General features: G+C 37.1%; 1 protein-coding gene across 4 annotated transcripts in view; it reads left to right on the top strand.

The window, feature by feature from the left end:
- The first annotated feature begins 5,959 nt into the window (after window positions 1-5,959).
- The window catches only part of LOC131699475 (glucocorticoid receptor-like), a 65,364-nt gene continuing 49,861 nt past the window's right edge, over window positions 5,960-21,462 (top strand). Inside the window, exons 1-3 of one of the 4 annotated variants that reach the window (XM_058996314.1) lie at window positions 14,667-14,799; window positions 14,903-15,067; window positions 17,368-18,543. In XM_058996314.1, coding sequence (XP_058852297.1) covers window positions 17,492-18,543 — 1,052 coding nt within the window. In that variant the 5' untranslated portion in view covers window positions 14,667-14,799; window positions 14,903-15,067; window positions 17,368-17,491. Of the gene's footprint in view, window positions 6,079-14,666; window positions 15,068-15,220; window positions 15,726-17,367; window positions 18,544-21,462 lie in introns of those variants that run through there. The other 3 variants (XM_058996315.1, XM_058996316.1, XM_058996313.1) reach the window with 3 other exon arrangements.

The raw sequence follows: 21,462 nt of genomic DNA, 5'->3' as shown, positions 1-21,462 counted from the left end.
AATACACAGTTCCAATGTGCACTGAACTATGGGACTATCAGCTGTCAGGCTCTGTAAAAAACAGACATCTTGATTTAATCCGGATAGTCTATCAGCATGTTAGTTAAAGTTGCAAATCTTTAAAAGGACTATGTTGATCTGAGCACATAACACGTTGACAGAACTCCTTATCCGAAAACATTTATAACTAAGTTTCTTTGTGTAGCACCAGTACTGTGTATTGTATAGCTGAGTGTTTAAAGTAATTGATTAGCTCTCTGTTTGATCAGGAAGAATATTAACCTAATTGCTGGTCAGTACTGCACATTAGCAAGTTTGCTTATATGCATGTGCGTAATGAAAATGAAGTCGAATGTATCTCTGTGCTGGACTGAGTATGTTTAGCTCAATTCATGTTGCTCATTCTCATGTTTCATATGGGAACAGTTGTGAAGCAACTTGCAGAGGAAAGGGCAGACCTTGTATCAGAATGTGTCAGCAATGAAAACCTCAGCGATATGCAAAGCAATGAAGGTGTGGTGCTGAAGTGAACAGAGGGTTGGACAATTGATTTAAACCCTTGGGGGCAACACTTATAAATCTTCTAAAGTATTCGATGTGAGGCTATATGAGGACAGGCAGTTATGTGTGAAATACTGTATGGAATTCAACGCAAAGCAAGCACCGTAATACACCGTAGTGAACTGATGCAAATTCGGAGCTACAGGTAAAAGCAGATACTGATCTTTTTTTTCCATTTAAAATATGCCTCTGTGGACTGATTTCACTGAACATCCAAAACCAAATTGCTGCATATAAGCTATTTGGTTGTACAAATGCGCATTTTACATATTGCATATACAGAAGGTGGTCAAGTCCACCCTCTCTGTACATTGACAGAAATGGATCTCCTACTGTACTGAAACTGGTCCTTTTTGTGTCAGCAATCTGTTTAAACAGAGACCTTCAAGGTTCTCAGCTCTCTTTTAGAGAGAGAGGGTTACTAAGAGGGACACAGGAGAGAGGGTTAACCGCTTTCTGCCTACGATATTCTTGGCTAAAAATCTTGTATGGAAGAAATATTATATAGACTTGCAACATTTCCATAATGTAAAAAAGTTCTGACAGATTTGGCACTTCAAGAAAGATTGTTAAATTATGATGCAATGCTATTTTTGTGTTGCCCTCAGGAAGTGGTTTTGGCTGAGAAAGCCGCTGTGAGGTCCTGCTATGTGAGGTCCTGTCTTGTAATGAAATAAGCAAGAAGACATGAATTATAACTAAGCTAGTCAGGTACACAGTATGTTGCTTTTAAAATAATAAGGCTGGGCCAACTTTCTCTGTAAATAGGTAAATATTCGTGCTAAAATAGATTATCAGGTATAAAAAGTGGAACTCAGTAAATACGCTTGACGATGAGGGTTTATTTCAAAACCCTTTGATCCAAGAGATACTTCCTTTTTTGTTATGCAAAATAACATTCAGATGAAAGTGTACAGCACAGTTGCCTTGTTTGTGCAGCCACATATCCGCCTGTTCATTTGGGTATTACTTTTCCTCTGTAAGTATGAAGACGGCAGGAAAAATGGTGACATTTTTGTATTGGAGGACTGTCTCTTACAGACTGAGAATCCCATTCCATGTATTTTTAACTACATCAGCTGAATGTGCATTTCCTCAAGAGTCTATCACTGAACCTGAATCGAAAGTAGTCTCTTAAAACAAAGAAGCATGGAAATTGACCTTACAGCATTTATACAAGGAACGTGGTTTAAATTAAAATGTCATCAGTCTCTGTGCAGGACAAGGAATGCTATCTGTGATTATAAACGTGTCACCCCTGCAGTTCTTAAGGCCATCAAGGTTATCTTAAAGCAGCACAGTCCACAAGCCAGTTTATTATACAGCTGCAAAACCATTCAGCTGTATAAGTGTTTAAGCAGAAATGGATGGGGGAGTTGCATAATAGGCGGCCTACTCACTGGGTTTTTAAAACAAATGCACTGCACACCAGCTCTGAGAATATGCCGCATCGAGAGCACAAATATATATATATATATATATATATATATATATATATATATATATATATATATATATATATATATATATACAGTACTGTGCAAAAGTTTTAGGCAGGTGTGAAAAAATGCTGTAAAGTAAGAATGCTTTCAAAAATAGACATGTTAATAGTTTATATTTATCAATTAACAAAATGCAAAGTGAGTGAACAGAAGAAAAATCTACATCAAATCAATATTTGGTGTGACCACCCTTTGCCTTCACAACAGCATCAATTCTTCTAGGTACACTTGCACACAGTTTTTGAAGGAACTCGGCAGGTAGGTTGGCCCAAACATCTTGGAGAACTAACCACAGTTCTTCTGTGGATTTAGGCAGACTCAGTTGCTTCTCTCTCTTCATGTAATCCCAGACAGGCTCGATGATGTTGAGATCAGGGCTCTGTGGGGGCCATACCATCACTTCCAGGACTCCTTGTTGCAACTACCTTGTGTCTTGTTGCTGTGCTCAGTCTTGCCATGGTGTATGACTTTTGACAGTAAACTGTCTTCAGCAACCTCACCTTGTTAGCTGAGTTTGGCTGTTCCTCACCCAGTTTTATTCCTCCTACACAGCTGTTTCTGTTTCAGTTAATGATTGTGTTTCAGGAAAACATATTGAATTGATGATCATTAGCACCTGTTTGGTATAATTGTTTAATCATACACCTGACTATATGCCTACAAAATCCCTGACTTTGTGCAAGTGTACCTAGAAGAATTAATGCTGTTTTGAAGGCAAAGGGTGGTCACACCAAATATGGATTTGATTTAGATTTTTCTTCTGTTCACTCACTTTGCATTTAGTTAATTGATAAATATAATCTATTAACATGTCTATTTTTGAAAGCATTCTTACTTTACAGCATTTTTTCACACCTGCCTAAAACTTTAGCACAGTACTGTATATATATATATATATATATATTACAGTAGACAGAGAAGGTGGTGGATGAGGGAATGGGGGAAGCATAATGTCAAAATTCCCAACTATGTAATAAAAAGCAATTCCTTTATGCCTTCACTCATGAAACTGAGTGTCGATCACTGCGAGATTCTGAGGTTTAATTTCAGTTTCCCTTTACAAGGTAATCTTGTTTAAACAGGATTTATTAGGCATTTGCTTCACTGAAAAGTATGGACCTTCTAAGGCAAGGGTTATGTTAAAACTGAAAAGTCAATATTTTAACTTGAGAGCACTTTAATTGAACTTACATTGTATTTTTTTATTTTTTTATTTTTTATTTTTTGCTGCTGTAGGTCCGTAAATTAAATTTCAAATCAATCAGTCATTGTTTTAATAAACTGAAAGTAACATTGCAAAGTTAAAAGGCAACAAAATACGGTATGTTTTCTTATAACTGTATGCTTAAAATGTCTTTAGAAATAAACGTGACGATGTTGAGGCCTGAACAGAGTTATACTGTATAAAAAATAATTTCACATGATTTTTCTTCACGTCTTACATTATGTAACGCCAACACTGTAGTGTGTAATGAAATATTTTTCAATGTAGGTAGCTGGACTGCCCAGTAACCACGGGCACATAAAGTTATTTAGCATGTGCTGGGTCACACATTTAGAAACAGCTCCTGGTGTCAGTTACAGCTATTGGAGAAATAAGCATATCCTGAAGTAGAGTGCAATGCCAAATAACTTAATCCTTGCAGCACAGCTGTACAGCATTGACAAGAAAGACAAGGCTTAGGCATTAATATTACTATTTTCTATAAGTAAATATGTTATGGCTGCATGTCCTATTCAGTGAATTGTTTGGATAGGCGGTTTGGCTGTCTCCCAGGACTTATGTATTTGGCAAGGAGTGATGGATTAAAGAACACTGTTAGCATTTCTGACCTGATCTTGGATGAAAGCTTTTGAAACCTCACTTTGTACATGTACCAATGTGCAGCACTGAGGATTAATTTGGAATTGCATATTTTATTGGTGTTAAACGTTGTTTAATAACCGCAATATTACGATTCCTGATTATTCTATTGATTAAAGCAAAGTGAATGAATAAATACCGCCAATAGAAAATCTTTTTTTTTTCTCTCTCTGTTGACAACACAAAGCAAGCATACCACGCCTGCTGTGGAGCTACAGTATACTGGCATGTGAAACCCTCCATCAGCTTTGATCACTCTCCAGAAATGCTGGCTTATATTTAGATTAGTTAAGCACATGACAAGCCCAATGTAAACACTCTGTGAAACATTCACTGAAACACTCATAAGTCTAGAATGAGTACTACTCAGTTTTCATGGAGGTTTCTGGGGGGGAAATACAAATAAATCCATAGAATAATGCCATTTACAGTATAATACAATTTAAGACCACATAATGTTTAGACAGAAGTAAATAACCTAGAAAGGAGCGCCTCAATCCACATTATGAACTCTTAATCACACATTAAAAAGCATATGGGTTATTATCTAATTACAAGCAGTAAGCAGGGGGTTGTCACAGCTAGTACTTTTAACAATTTTAGTATTTAAATATACTTTTAATAATCATTTAATTGACTCATTTTTTCTGTACATGTAATGTCTGAGAACTGTCGGGAGAGGTGACATCTTTGTTAAGTGAGGAGCTACTGACTGCCTGCCAAGTCACGATAGGCCGAGACATATTGGGGGTCTGTGTTGGGGAACAGAGAGCTAAGGAGAGGGGCTCTCTCTTCTTGTCTGGGGAATGTGTGGGTTGTGGTGAGTAGAGGGTGTGGGGGGTTAGGTTATATGTATTGTTACACTGTTAAACTCAGCACAGTTGGAAAAAGGGAGGAGAAGAAAGCTGATATCGCCAACTGTACTGAGCCAACAGCTACTGGAAAGTAATAACCTATTATCTGTTACTCTGTAATAGGGCTAGTTCATATACACTAATAGTTGTGGATTTCTCTGTATAACTTTACTTGTATGTTAATAAAACCTGATTACTGTGACTTGAAATCGTTTGTCGTGTTTGGTGCGTACTCTCTCAGTGTCTCTGGGAAATATTAAGAAACAGTAGGCCTTATTATCTTACAGGGTCTTTCATTTTTAACTACATGGAAAGATATAGTCTTTGTGGTTCTTGGTAAAAAATGGGGGTTTATTTGTTTTCCAATAAATGATGTCTCAGTTCCTGGCAGGGATCAGTACTGGCAATGATTATTGAACTCTGGACTCAGCAGTTAAGAGATAACCGTTACTTGTTTTTGCAAGGCGATTGAAGCTTATAATTTTTAACACGTGATGAAGGTTTGTTATTATCTTTTAAACCCAAACAGACATTCTAGATAACATTCTCTGCTGTAATGAGACATAAAAATGAAACTTTAGGGGGTACTTAAAAAAAAATATATAAAATAGATACCGTTATTTGTAAAACGACTTACTGGTGATTTACTCTGCTGTGCAGATTTATCTGATTCAGTTTAGCTAATCTACCAACAGCATAACGAGATCCTTTACAAATCCACTGAACCAGCAATTATATTGTCCTATAAAGGAACCCAGCGATGGACAAGAAATACTTTGACCCAACTCTATTCCAAGCTGCATAAATTTGAAACACCCGAGAGTTATCTTGTAAGGATATGGACCTAGTCGCTGGGCATATCAACGTTATACTAGAGCCATTAAACTTCAGTCCAGGTGTCTTGTTCCAACCATGTTCTGAAATATTTGCATTAAACCTACCCAAGGCCCAATTTCAATTAAATAAATGGTGGTTAAATTATTAACCTAGGCCCTTTTCTGGCATTTGACATACTTCCACAGACAACAATGAACTAAAGAAACTGTCATGTGTTGTTAGTCATTCTTGCAACCTTGACAGACAAAGAGCTCCATTGTAATTATCTAAACAGCAGAAGTGTTTAGATTTATACCCACTGAGATCCGTAACATTGGGCCTGTCTTCTCTATTGATAGTTTAAAGCAACTGGAATAAACTGGAGACGACTAATTTTTAAATGGAGATGGAAGCTACTCTGGAACATCATGGAATAAAGATAAGATTGTTACTGAATGCACAATTTATTCTGTGTCGTTTGGTATGTTAAACCTTATATAATGCTTGGCCATTAGCAATGCGCTCAAATCCCTATTCGTTTTGCATATGATGCACTCTAAATTTTGGGAGCCTAATGTTAATAATAGCCTGCGGTGTTTTTTCAGTTTTTCTTATCTATTCAATTATCTCCTCTGTGGAGTGGTTGCAGTCTTGAATCTTTTTAATGGGAGAAATGATTAATTTGATAGACCACAATCAAATGACTGTCTTGTGGTATTAATGTACTCTATTTCCTGACAATAATGTAGTTCTTTGTTTTATTATGCAGGTCTTAATAAAATAGTATTAAAAGGGAAACATCACCTTACAATTATAGTGCTTTACTGGTTAAATGCTGCCATTGGTATCTGCATTTAATTGAGATTAAAGTAAATGCGGGTTAAGTGGATGCTTATGTATTTGCTGGACATTGTAGCTGCTGAAAAAACCCAGGTAGAGGTCATTAATCCAAATGATTGACTGATGAAGATGTTTCTTATGTTGTGTTTGTTTGCTGTTTAGCTGCTGTGACGATAAGTGGTATCATTCCTCTACATAATCAACTAAACGCTTCCTCTTACTTTGAACATCAAACAGATCAGTATGGTCTCCGAGGCACAAGCCCATTTATATTCCATCAAGCACACTCAATGCCAACATGAATAAATAACATTAGCCTAATTGAAAGAAGTTGTACTGTATATTGTCTTCTAGAGCATGTTACTATACTCTAATCCCGCAGAGTATTATTTATGATGTGCTGTCATATTTTGTTACATTTTTGGACAAGCCTGATAGAGGCAGTTGTGCTGTGTATAAGATGTTGCATTTTAGAATCCATTTGCAATGTCGGCTTACTGTTGCTGAATAATAGTAATGCTGAAAGAAAAGGATTTTGAAGTCTATAAAATAATTTTACAACAAATGCACAAATGAGCCTCTGCACATTTTGAGATAACAATTCCCCTCTAGCTGGCCAGAGCATATTACACTACTCCTTAACAGTATTTCTTACTAACATGTCTTGTTAAATATTCAGTTTCTCATATGTCAACCATACATCATTTGATATGCAAAAATTCTATTTAGCTCTGGATACTTGACTTATGAGGCTACATTTTGAGGGATTCAAATTAAATATGCCTTTTTGCAACTCTGTTACCAGCTTGAGCTGGTTAAAATGTTAGAAATAAATAAAGTAAGATGCTCCTTCTTTACATTACATTTCCTTTCCTCTGGCAAATCAGATGTGAAATCTAATTGCTGACATTGAATTAACATGATTCACTGATTTAAGGTACGAAACAGTGCCTTAAAGGCTGGAATGTATTCTCATAGCAGCAAGCAAGAACAATTTCTTAAATAATACACGCTGTAAATGAACAGAATGAATTGACTTCCATTTGTATCCGCATAGAAACATTAAGGGAGGCATGTGTTTTTTTTACATTACAGGCATTACAGTAATGTGTGTTTAAACACAGCTCCTTGCAGAATAGGAATCTTGTTTATAATATTAAAACACACACGCAAAGAGTCGAAATAGTATGCATTCAACTACACATCCACTTTTGTATGTTGGCTTCAACTGTACATAGAAATGACATAATTGCATTTTAACTGAGTGTATTAAAGGGTACATAGCTTCAAAGGCCATTGTATTTTCTTTATTTACACCTCCCTTACCATTTAATGGTGTTGCTTCAGTGTTGTGTTTTCATTTTTCTCTAAATGGCATTGAACTTGCTTTGAGCTTGACTGGAAAATTCTGTAGTAAATCCTTTAGTAAATACATGTTTATTTCAGCCTGATTTTCAAAAGGAACAAAAAAGAACTAGATCAGGAACAGCGGATTAAGGGACAGTTTCAAATATTGTAGGATTATTGCGCATATGTTAGCTGTGTGAATAGTTATTATTTATTGACTTACTGTATATCAGCTGATAGCATCATACTTTTATCCTGTATTACCCTTTTTAATGTATCAATGTCACAAGGCTGCGCTTATCCACTTTATTTCTTTGCCATTGATATGATCTACAGCCAAATCCGTTCACCTCTATTGTCTAGTTCTGATAACTTGCAACCACCATGTCCCAGTGTATTAGACATCTTGTTTCTGACGCTATTCACTGCACTCCAGTATAGAACCCAGATTAGTAGATGCAACATGTTTTGCATGTTGATAGCAGTATATGTTGTGTATAGTTCCTTGCAAAAATGGTTTCCCAGTGCTTATTACTATGCAATTATAATAGCATCGCATAGCAATAAGTGTCTCAGTTATCCTTTAGAAGGTAAATTCCTGATTCAGTCACTCACTTGTGCCTCAGTTCAACCCAGTTATACAATTAGAAGCAATCCAGCACACCCCACAGTCAGAGGGGAATGTTCTTAAAATGCATACCATGTAGTAACCATCCTGTGCAATGTACAAATCCAATGAACACCAACCCCACACCCTCACTTCACAGAAAGCAGGAGACTGCACTACACTCTATCATGGGAAATCACATCAAAAAGAATACAGAATACACCGGCCTTCATGTACAAAAAGATGGTTTGAAATCCTCTTGAGATTCCTGATGGTCTGCAGCTGTATTCAGACATAACTAAATGTCCACATGCTCATGGCATGCCTGTTCCTTCATAATGACAGGATTCGCATTGGGCCCCATGGCTGCATTAATGCTGCCTTCCCCCAAGACAGTTCAGTACGAGGACAGACGCTTTTCACATTGCCATCATTTAACTGCATAATCCCAGAGCATGATTTCTTTGATTTATGCATTATCGAGATTTGTTGCATTTTGAAACTTAATGTGGATTAACGTGGCATGCATTTAACAATATATTTAATACTATCTTCCGAGTGTACTAAGCAGCACAGAATGAGAAATGTGCTAGCATGGTGCTTTATGTCCGTGTCCATCTACAGTATCAGTAGTGCTACAGATGCTTCATCAACATATAGGACAATAGATGGCTTTGACTCCCTTAGAAGCTGGTAAAGGATAGTGAGGATGATGTCAATATCATGGGACTAGATGGTGATCTATTGATCTAGCTGCTCAAAAACAGCAAGTATCTGTTATTATTATTTAGCATATTTACGTCAATAAAACAACAGGAAGAACATATTTTCTATTTAAAAACAACAAAGGCATACAAACTGAACGCTTTAATTAACCAAGTACAATACCAGGTATCATTTTTTTTTTAATGAAAATAACAGAGGATTGCTTCAGAATTGTGAGAATGACATTGTGAATGGAAATGCACGACAGGTTAGATTTATGGTATTGTTATTATTACCTCTTTATTTTTTAGATGTTGATGGCACACTCACATGCCCTATTCACTAACATGTCAGACTCTCTTGTTCTTGGATATCCATACCCTGGTGTTCATTGGGAACTTTGCCTTGTTTGCCTTTTAGATAAGTTAAGTATCACTGCAAAATGTTTTTTTTCAAATCTGAAATGGGGACAGGATAGAGACAACTACGTCTGCAGCAGGGGAGGTTAGGGGTGCATGTATTGCTAATGCTAATGCCAGGTAATGTTAACTAGACAGACACTAATCTGTGTACCAAATTGCTAAAGGAAAGCTAATGCACCTGGCAACAAAGAATGTGTTTGACTACAGGGTGTTATTTTGCTTGCAAACATAATTTGCTACAGATGGTATGAGCATGTGTTGTCCCATTGCTAAAGTGGGCACTGCTTGGTTCATCTCTAGATCTTCTTTTTTTCTTCACTGACTGTACAGTAAACATGAGTAGCCCTGTAGATCTGACAGAGAATCTCTTTGCATGAAGCAAGCCTCCGCTAGTATGGGAATGAGCGTGGCCAGTAGCTCACACAGCCTTGCCATTGGGTCTTATCAGTGACTGAGATACTCATTACACACTGTGGGATAGTCATTTAAGTTCAATGTTCTTTAAAACCAAAACATCTACCTAAATCTCTCTGGTTTAGTAACCTGCAAAACTGTATAAATAATTATATAAAATTGGGTTGGTAACACAAACATTATATTTTTCTTGTCATCCAAACCCCCAAAAAATGAAAAAAATCACATTGTGTTCCATCTATTAATTACAGGTCTACCAATGTGTACCTTCTCATCTATATCCAAGTCTATTTCTGTACTTTTACTTTTGATAAAACAGAATGAATTTGTATGTGCTGTAAATGTTAAGTGCTTTTTTGATAAAGGCTGTAATTACGGAATAGCTTTGCCCATCTAAACAGGTTAATAAAAGTGTACTGATATTGTTTTTTCATACAGTATTGTATTAGTAGGTTATTACATGTACGTATTAACTATTTCTAGTTTGGCAAGTATTTATATTTTCTGGTATGGTGTGTCATTTTATAGAATAATTATTTCTTCAACTAAGAAACCTAGAATAATTCAGGAGGAATTTAAAATATTTTACAATGTGATCCATGCGCAACATGTGATGCCTTAATTTATTTTCATTGAATGCTGCATTCAAAGCAGTCTGGAATAAATGGGGACATTATATAACAAGCAGGTGAGAATAATTGGACATTACAGATCACACCCTGAGGTACTTACAGTATTAGTTCTGCCGGTGAAAGCTAAGGGATGGTACACATAATTAGGTTACAGTTTTCTATAGAGTTTTTTTTGTCACTTTTTTCAACATGTCTTATACAAGCTGATTAATAGTCTACTATACTGCCTTACTGGTGTTTTGTAATATCTACCTTAACACAATTTGTAATAAGCCCCTTCTGCCACTAATAATAAAGAACCTGCTCTTACTAACCGTATCACAAACTGTACACTTTTTGTCTAGAACAGCATAAATATCATTGATAACAAACACTGAAACCAGTGAAACTGGCTTCTACATACAGTAGGTACTGTAAAAACAACACACTTAAATTAGTCTTTAAATGTAAAGGCACCATGCTGCGAGCTGGGGCCTACTGTGTCTTCAGTGTTTCTCTGGTTAGGGGAGACATTTACAGAAAGCTAATGTTTCTACAATGCTGATTGAATCATCTTGTATCACATTCATACAGCCCCCAAAGTGGCAGGTTGTTTTTTTCAGTCACATAGCAAAAGATTTAATTTCCTGAAAACTATATCTGCTTTATCTTATATTATTTGATTCATTTTCTTTAGGATTCTAGACAATGATATTCAATCTGGCTGCAGCCTTGTAAGTCAGCAGCAGTAACGTGTTGCTTCCTGGACGATGTCACCCGCAGCACGCCAGAATTATAACAAGAAATCAGGGAGATTTTGTATGAACTAAAAGGAAGCTGATTGGTGTTCCATCAATGGCCTCTCAATACACCTGCAACCAAAATAAACACATTCATAAATACAACTGCAGGAATGTGCATACTTTAAATAGGGCTGTGTGAAAGATGCAGTATTCATATAAAAAGCGATGTGTGCATGACCAAATGCTGTGATAATCTTAGGCCCCTTGTATTCTGAGCTGTGAAAAGCCTGTATGTAAGCCTCAGGCAAACTCCCATCCATTCAAGCTCTGCAGTACCTGCTCTGTCTGATCAAATTAGAGTGAGTCTGAGGGCTCTTTATTCAACCAATCTGTGGGAAAGTAAGCTGCTGCCATGTCACCATGGTGCATTTCCACATATCAGCATTAAATAATGAAAGAGTGCTTGTCTGAAAATCTTTGGTTTCTGTTTTAAGTATACTCAGAATCTGAGCTATTGATAGAAATATCATGTTTAAATGTAAGATTTTTTTCACATTGAATATTAAACCGTTCTTTTTTATTTTTTATTGAAGTTAAGATAAATATCCCACAGAGCAATTGTAGATTGGTAGTAAATGGATTACATTTAGGGTATCGCTGCTCTTATGGGATGCCTTGTTTAATAGAGAGAGAAAGAGAGAGAGAATAATAGATGGGCTTCAGTAAATTACAGGATAATAATTTCTTCTAGGGTTTCTGTGATGTCATAAACCCGAGATGGAATTGTTTTCCTGTAACTCACTGAAGAGGCCCATCTATTATTTTTTTTTATAATACATAGATACCCTTGTGATGCTAATATTAAAGAAAGACGAGGTTCAGCAGTACAGGTCCGTTTTTTTAAACATAGTGTTTTAGTGCTGTACAGACGTTCTATGTCGTTATCCGTTTCTCCAGTTTCTCTGAGATACGAATGTACCAGCTTTACATCTTTTTTTTTAAACGTATTCTATCATTAATGAACATTTCTGTACTGTGGGTGTTGTCGAGTGATTGAAAACGAGACACTGTGTTTGAATTGAAAGTGATGGTCTCGAGGAGTCGAATGGGTCAAAGTTCAAGTATATTTTCCTCTAGAGGAATGATCACTTTTTGATGTCACTGCTGTGGTATTATGCATTTTTTTTTTAATGGCTCAGGATGCAAATATAGCCTTATATATATATTGAAGCAAGGACAAAGCAAAATATTTAGTGAAGGTAGATGGCTGAAAACTGGGGCTCAGTTGGATCCCTCAAACAAGTTTCCGAGCACTGACAAGTCTGGTTTTGTTTAACTTAGCCATCTATATAATAGTTACGAACATGGATGACCCTTTTCCGTTACTTGGGTCCTTTCTGTAGATATTACATCTGATTTGGCTCATCCTTACTTGTCGGGTTTGTAGATTGTGAAATGTATTGGGAATTTAAGCATCTGTATATTTTGGTTAGTGGCAATGAAAAACTCCATTGCCCAAAAGGAAGGCTGTGCAAAACTTTTTTTTTTTAATGTACAGAGAAGCGTGTGGCAGTTGGCTGCATCTGTCAGCTGCACAATTGTTTAAGGCCCTGTCCACACTATGACTTTAAACCGTATTAGTTGCATTTAAGCCGGCTTTAAAGTGCTAAATACGGTTTGCGTCCACACTACGCAGCATTTAATACCGTACTCGAGAACCGGACTCGAGACCACCTCAGGAGGTAGTCTCGAGTCCGGTTCTAATTAGATCGCATCAGGTAGTGCGGTTTATCATAAGTGTGGACGCTGTAATACCAAACTACATTTTTTGTGTATCCTCCAATATCCCAAAATGCAGTGTGGTATGTTTGGCGAAATACTCATAGCAGGCGCCTGAAGGACTTGCTATCAGTGTACACTCCCTACTAGGTATTGATTTTTATGCTTCATAAAATATGTCAGGACATTTCTGTTAAACTAGTGGGGAAAATAACAAAAACACAATGTTAAATTAGGCGACTGCAAAAATGAAATGCGAGTTAAAAGTAGGATAGGGGATGAACAAATTACGTAATTTGTCAGCTCTGTTTGAAATAAAATTAAGAGGACCAGAATTAGGCTCAGGCAAGATATGAAGGTAAAAACAACCTTTTTCTGAGTTTAATTATAAAACAGAATCAGCTCAATTTGTTTAAAGGGACTTCACCTCATTAAAAATAAAACCTGAAAACTTCAATTGAGCCCTACTTGTGTGTGTGTGTGTTCGGATTTACTTTTTCCACAATACTTGTTATATTTCTGTACTGTATGTAAGGATTGCTTATGTATCTAATTTACAATGCACATTCTGTAGTTCAGAGATAGCTGGCCCCATTCACAAAATTTTAATGTTGTGTTATTTAAAAAAAAGAGTGAATTAAATAAAGTTTGTAATTGATGAACATCTTCAGTCTCAAAATAGCGCAATTTAATTGCACAATGGTAGCCGTTAACCCCATTAACATAGACCTGTCTTTAACCCTTAAATCTCAGATGTTGCATTTTTTATAGAAACGTGTTTACAGGGGGCGCATGTAAAGAATGACTGTAACTGTAAAACGTCATAGCATTTCAATGGTTAACAAAAAATGCAACGCGAGTATAAGCATAGTTAGGAATATTAACTGTGAGACACGTACCGCTTAACTTGCCTAGCAAGACAAAAGCAAACTTCTATTTCACATTCTGCGCATATCAAAGTCTCTTGAAAATTGGCAAAGTTCCATACTTGCAGTTCAAAGTCTCTCAGTCCTCATGGCGTCTGCGTAGATTTATTTGCGCTGCAAGGACAGAGAAGGCCGAAAGTGTGAAAGGGGCTCCGACTGTCCTACATTAAGAACAGGATTATCTTCCTGGTGGACTCAAATACTCTTGTGAATGGTTCTTGTGTTCAGTTGTATACGTGCGATGGGCGCCTTGGCTGTGGACTACACTGCGTCACAACATCCCAGCCCGTCTAGTCTCCATAACCTATCTTGAAACTTTTTTAAATAAATTATTATTTCAAAGGATTTTTATAGCTACTACGTCACAATTTTACCGAATGCGTTAGGTCCTAAATGTAGAAATTCTCCAATAGAGTTGCATAAGGGTTGCAGCCTGGGCTCTTATTTTGGCAGGAATATCTTCCCTGTATACATCTTAAGTAACACCCTTCTGTGTGTTTTTTTTTTCCTTTCTGTTTAGGATCGAGTCCCATATCTTACAAAAAAACATAATTTGCTTGCGTTTCAAACATAGACAGTTCACACTTGCATAACGAGTTCGCAGCAATCAATCAAATAAAGACACGAATCTGTTTTTTTGCAGTGGATGGAGAGAAACGAAGCAGGCTCGAGTTTGTCAGGAGGCTTTTATTTTCCTTCTGAGTGGGGCGTGTACTCCGTTCAGCAAGCGACAACTCTCAAAGACATTTTGGCAGCGTGCATTTATTATAGGACTTTTGAAGTGAAAAAAAAAGTAATTTTGAAGGAGGTATATATCTATCTCTATCTCTATATGTATTATATATATAATTAACATTCAGTACTGACAATCGAAACGAGACTGACTGGTGATTTTTGTTATATACCCGCAGAGAACCGTAAACCTATTTTCGTCTTCTTGTGCACATATGCAGCGGCAATGCTACGGATACTAATTTGACAACTCGTTTGGAGTGACTTGATCTCGCGTTTTCTGCTGAATGGTGTTGAAGAAATGGCCTAGAATCGCCCCGTGTCAGAAATTAAATAAAATAAAGGTCTGTATGTTTGATTTTTAAACTGGAGTTGATTACCTTTTTCGTTAATCTGTTTCTAATTGTTTCTAAGTAGCTCGTTTGCCTGCACGGCTTCATAACGGCTACAACGAAGTGCCGAAACCATACAGCTGTGTCATTGTCACATTACAGAACGGCAATGAGAACTGAAATTAATTACAGCAACTTCATTGAATAGCTTTGTTGACACACGTCATGTGTTACAAGTTTACCATATGCAGCTTGTTAAATTATACGACACATACATTAAGAATATAATTTTGAAGCTAAATATGTTGTCAGGAGATCTGAAAAATCACACAAGGACATAGTGTTTTTTTGTTTGTTTTTGTTTTATCAGTTTCTTCGTTTGTTTTTGTTTGTCTTGCAAGTAAGTCAGTTTTTAAACGCAGTAGCTCCAGACAACCAACAGGTTGCACCACTGTGGTTGGTGCTGAACATTTGCAGGGCAGCGAGGGGTTATTGACGTTCGGAATAGGAAGCTCCATTTTGTACAGTTTTGTGGCGGATTCAGCTGGTTTCTTTCTCTGTTAACGCAGAGTGTTCTTGTTTGACAAGTATTGGGCGCTCCCCCATGCGTGCCTTGTATACCAAGCTGTGGACAAGAAAAAATAACTATTCCGTGAGGGGCTTTGCTTCGGTAAGAACATTGTTGGAACTGTATTCGGCGTTGATTGAGCGATAGAATTTACTGTACATATTAATGCCAGTATCTCAAAATGCGCACCGCACGATTAATCGGCAGGATACGGTGTTTTATTGAAATTTAACAGTAAACAAATCGGGTTTGTTGTTTTAGAAAATTCTTATTGACATTTTAAAACCGCTACAGTCGTGTGTGTATGACGAAGAGCGAAAACTTGTGACAGATTTGGAAGTTGCATGGAGATACAACGGAAACTATTTGTAGTCAATGTGACATGTTTGTGTATTTCTATCAATAACATTGACTTTAAACTGCGATGTTTTATTTGTAAGCATTGTTGTACGTTTTAAAACAAACATAAGTTGTCCTCTGGTTTTCTAGTTAGAGAATCCAAATGTCTATTAATTTGTTTTAAACTGACAATAATGGTTAATATTAACCGTTTGGACTGTTTCCGTTTTGTGGAACTCGGCGTAAATAAAAAAGGCGACTTTTTTGTTGTTGTTGTTGTTGTTGCTAGTCTGCAAAGTTGGATCAACTTTTGGGCGATTCCATGCTATTTTTCTGTCTGTTGTACCTTTCAAAATAAACCGTGAGGAGTAATAGACTACCTAACTGCTAGGGCTTTAAATTCATGTAAATTGTCTTAACTTTAACATACCGGTATTTTTTTTTAACATTCTCATTTATGTTTGTAATATATATTTATCATAACTTTTTTATTCCATCAAGTCACAGATGAAAGTGTGTTAAATAATCCCCATTCTTGAGGTAAAATGGTGTAATTTATCTATTTTGGTTCTTCACAGCCTAGGGTTTTTGTTGATGTCACCAGATGAGCGGCTTAAATCGCTGGCAAGTTAGTATTGTGATGCTTGTTGAGTGACTCACTGGATATGAGCACTAAAAATTCCATATAACAACTTTTCCATCATTAAGATGAACATGGACTTTATATTTGCAAATGCACGGTCCTGAATGTGATACAACTATAGCCCTAATTTGTTAGAATATATTTTTCAGTTCAAATTTGGCTTTGGTCGTGTTGCTGGCTGCACTGGATTTTGTGTCTCAGACAGTATGAAAGCGATTTAAGAGAAGGCTAAACCACAACACATATTGACCTAAGGTGATTTTAAATAAAATGAAAGACCAACAATACGGTATATGTAACTTTACAAGTTGTGTGCATGTGCTCGTTGGATCAGGAAATTAACGCTTCCCATGATGGCTTTTCAGGTTACCAATATTTCAAACAAGTTAAGTTTTAAATGTGTTTATTTATGAAGTTTGGAGGTTTAATCAAGTCTTACATCCCAGTTGCATCAACTGTTTTTTGAGAACATAATAGTCACATAGTGTGCCAATGTTTTTGCTGAACTGTAAATATTTAATGTTACTGTCATTTTAGAGGAATACAACCTGCTAGCTGCAGAAAGCTTGGAAATGAAGTTATTAAATACAAGAGTGATTGATGTAGAGTAGAATTTCTTTTTTGTGTTAATAATTAAATTGTATCTCTCTCATATCATGTATATATGTAACATGCTACAGGTATTGCATTTTGTTTGTCAGGTATAAAAAATATAACTGGAAAAATGTATTTATACTTACAGATGTTTGTATTCTTTTCTAGATATGATTGCACCCGTGGAAACTAATGGACGAGAGTACAGAGTTTTAATGGAGATGAGAGTCTGAAACTTGCAAGGTTTTGTGACAGAGGAGGGAATACAGCCTCCAGGGGTGGAGTAAGCACAATGTCAACTTCCACAGAATCCACAGTGGCTCAAGCGAGCACCAGTCTACACACAGTTGCCACTGACATTTCCAATGGAGTAGGCAGCCATGCCCCCCAGAGGGAGCTTATGACAGCCGTTTCTACCTCCATGGGACTTTACATGGAGGACACAGATTCAAAAGTGCTGGGGAGTAACTTGGGAATTCAGCAGCCGCAGACCCCAGGCAGTTTAACTTTAGGGGAAACCAACTTCACTCTACTGGAAGAGAGCATCGCAAACCTAAACAGGTCCTCCGGCGGTATCGAGTCGCTGAGCGCTGGATCTGACCCGTTTACGTTGAAATCTGAGGATTATTTGCCCATGGATAAGAGTGTTCTGGCTCTGGACCAGGATTCCTTTGCACAGGTTGGGAAAGACTCCAGTGTCAGCCCAAGGTTCTTTAATGATGACCAAAACACGCTTGACCTCTTGCAGGAGTATGATTTGCCCGTCTCTCCGAAAGGAGAGATGAACGGGAGCCCTTGGAACTTAAATGCTTTCTATGGCGAGGACGATGACTCTTTGCTTTCCCCGCTGGTCACAGAGGACCTCTTTCTTGCGGATATAACTAAAGACACCAAACCAACAATAATAAACAACAGTAGCTTAATAACTAATAACAAAAACGGCGGGGATCAACAGCTACTTAATCCCCCTGTCCCCACTATAAAATTGGAGAAAGAGAGCTTCATCGAGTTGTCCACACCTGGAGTAGTAAAGCAGGAGAATGCAAGCAGGAGCTACTGTCAGATGAGCGGCTCTTTATCTGACATGTCAAGCCCTCTTACTGTCCCCATTTCTATTTGTGGGGTCAGCACCTCTGGCGGACAGACGTACCACTATGGAGTGAGTGCTTCTCAGGCTGTGAATTTACAGCAGCAGGATCAGAAGCCTGTTTTTAATATGTACCCACCTCTCACTACGGTGGTTGATGGGTGGAATAGGAGCCAAGGATTTGGGGAAGCTACTGTGAGTCAGATGGGGAATGAAACCTTTTCCATCCAGGGTTTGCCTAATCCCAACTACCTAAGGTAGGTCACCTTCTGAAAACATCCTTAGATCCACAAGCCTGAACTTCTCAACCTAGCATAAATGTTGTTTTGGTTTAAAAAAAAAAAAAAAGTAATAAAGTATTTCGTTTAAAGCAATGCTGTCCAAAATTTTTAAATCAATTCTTACGTCGTAGAATTCTTTATTAGTGCCTCCTCCAAATTAATTGTTCATAGGACCGTTTGGTTGTCCAGTTGTTGTTTTTTTTGTTCAAATATTTCAAATACAACATGATAAACTGCTGCATCCTGGTGCTGTAAGAAAACCTGTGCTAATATGAGGTAAGTAAGTTACGCTCTGCCCAGAACATCATCTTCTGTCTGACACTGTTTCTTGGCTAATAAAGCCTTTTTTCCTTCAGAATGCTTGACGTGCCCTGTGTACACCTGTCACAGTTCACAGCATAACCGAACCAACACTGGTTCATTTAATTGTACAGCTACTAGGACGTTTGATGCTACAAGTTACCAAAACTAAGCTATCTTTTATTTGGAATCCATAAAATCCATGTTTTGATGTTTCAGCAAATGTCCCGACATTGAAGAAGACAATAAACTGGTTTGTTTAGCCTTACTCCGCATCTGTGTTTCGTCTGCATTATAGTGCGAGGAAGGAGATCATTTAGATTTCCAGTAGTGTCTATTTCCATTGTATTTCAGGCATCTCTTCACAAATGATGTTTTAAAAAACAAAACAAACACAAAGAAATGTTTGTTTTAACACAAACAGTAAAGATAGCAGATTTTGTTTTCCATTTTGGGAACATGTTGCAATGTACCTTCGCTTTATTTCCTTGGCTACGTAGGTTAAAGAATTTTTCTTCGTTGTGAAACAGTGTTTATTTGTGGCAAAGTTAGAAGCTAGATAATGAAATGATATGTGTAATTTTTCTATATTTTGTATTTTTGTATTTTTTTTTTTTTTTAAATGGACACAAGCATCTGTCAGATAAAGTACCATCACAGAAAAAACAAAAACAATTATGAATTAAAATTGAATTGTTTTAGCTAAAAATAGTCATTAATTCCTGAATCAGTGTACCGCTTTTTAACACCTAGAATTTTTAATAGAAGCCCTTCGCTCAAGATCCTAATTTATTTTTTATGGTATGTGTTTTGTGTCACAGTCGGAGCTGAGTGGAAAATAGTATTTTAATTGAGCCTTTTTTCCGCTACACCAAGACAGAAGTCCCAGCAGAAATGATATTCTGTGTTTAGCTGTCAAATCAACATCTAAGTAAAGGTTTGGTTTGGTAACCTACAGCTACATGTGCCATCCAGTTTTACCAATAGGAAACCAATCTGGTTTAGGTCTCAACTCCTAACAACATCTTTAAGTCACTTGTGAAAGCAGTGTCGGAGCTGTACAATCCCTGACTAAACCTGTCTAGAAATACAGGTATGAAAACAGGGCCCTCTGTGTGTACAGGCCACAGCTATCTCGGTACAGAAATATAGCTGCAGTAAATACCAAAGCAGAAACATAAGTGAAAGGAATTATTAAATATTAAGTGAGTAGCTGTGTTTTAATTCAGGTGAGCAGGGTAAATGAAAACCCTTTTTCATGAACATGTTCAATAAATAAATAACAAAACCCAGTTCATTATTACCAGCCACTGGAATCTTTATTTGTCAATCCAGATTACAGTTGGAGGTGGAAGGGTGTGTTATTAACAGGCCACGTCTACAAAACCTGACAGACCAAATTTGGTTCTTAGCCTGAGTGTGCAGCCATCCAAAACTTCAGCTAAAACATGTGGGTCTGGCAAGACTTGCGATTTTGTACGCTTTTTTATTTGTGCTAGAGGCGCAGTAGTTTGAAACGGTGAGGTGGGCTAGCATGTTGATGATAATGTTTGATTGGTTTAGACACAGTACTTTAGTAGGTTCAGATGGGGCATGTTGTAAACCTGTACACTGACTGCAGAAAACAAAACTGAGCTGCTTACAATTACAAAGCACAATCGAGGGACCAACTAAAACCAGCATTCAGAAATGGCATGAATAAATTTGCATGGAAATTTTTCTTATGATACAGAATGTTCTACAATAAACTGTAACAAAATTGCAAACTGGTAACATGCTGAATGAATTGAGTTGCTGCTGGGCTTTGTGAAGGACTAAATGTAAAACGTGTTGACATATTAACTTGACACCCCTACCCTACCCTACTACCAAAATCTAAGGTTACAGACGTGCTCAAATTTGTTGGTACCCTTACAGCTCATTGAAATAATGCTTCATTCCTCCTGAAAAGTGATGACATTAAAAGCTATTTTATCATGTATACTTGCATGCCTTTGGTATGTCATAGAATAAAGCAAAGAAGCTGTGAAAAGAGATGAATTATTGCTTATTCTACAAAGATATTCTAAAATGGCCTGGACACATTTGTTGGTACCCCTTAGAAAAGATAATAAATAATTGGATTATAGTGATATTTCAAACTAATTAGTTTCTTTAATTAGTATCACACATGTCTCCAATCTTGTAATCAGTCATTCAGCCTATTTAAATGGAGAAAAGTAGTCACTGTGCTGTTTGGTATCATTGTGTGCACCACACTGAACATGGACCAGAGAAAGCAAAGGAGAGAGTTGTCTGAGGAGATCAGAAAGAAAATAATAGACAAGCATGGTAAAGGTAAAGGCTACAAGACCATCTCCAAGCAGCTTGATGTTCCTGTGACAACAGTTGCAAATATTATTAAGAAGTTTTAAGGTCCATGGAACTGTAGCCAACCTCCCTGGGCGCGACCGCAAGAGGAAAATCGACCCCAGAGTGAACAGAAGGATAGTGCGAATGGTAGAAAAAGAACCAAGGATAACTGCCAAAGAGATACAAGCTGAACTCCAAGGTGAAGGTACGTCAGTTTCTGATCGCACCATCCGTCGCTTTTTG

This window comes from Acipenser ruthenus, chromosome 22 (assembly GCF_902713425.1).
Source record: "Acipenser ruthenus chromosome 22, fAciRut3.2 maternal haplotype, whole genome shotgun sequence".
Taxonomy (NCBI): domain Eukaryota; kingdom Metazoa; phylum Chordata; class Actinopteri; order Acipenseriformes; family Acipenseridae; genus Acipenser; species Acipenser ruthenus.
The sequence above is the reverse complement of the archived record's forward strand: the minus strand, read 5'-3'. Positions and strand labels throughout refer to the sequence as shown.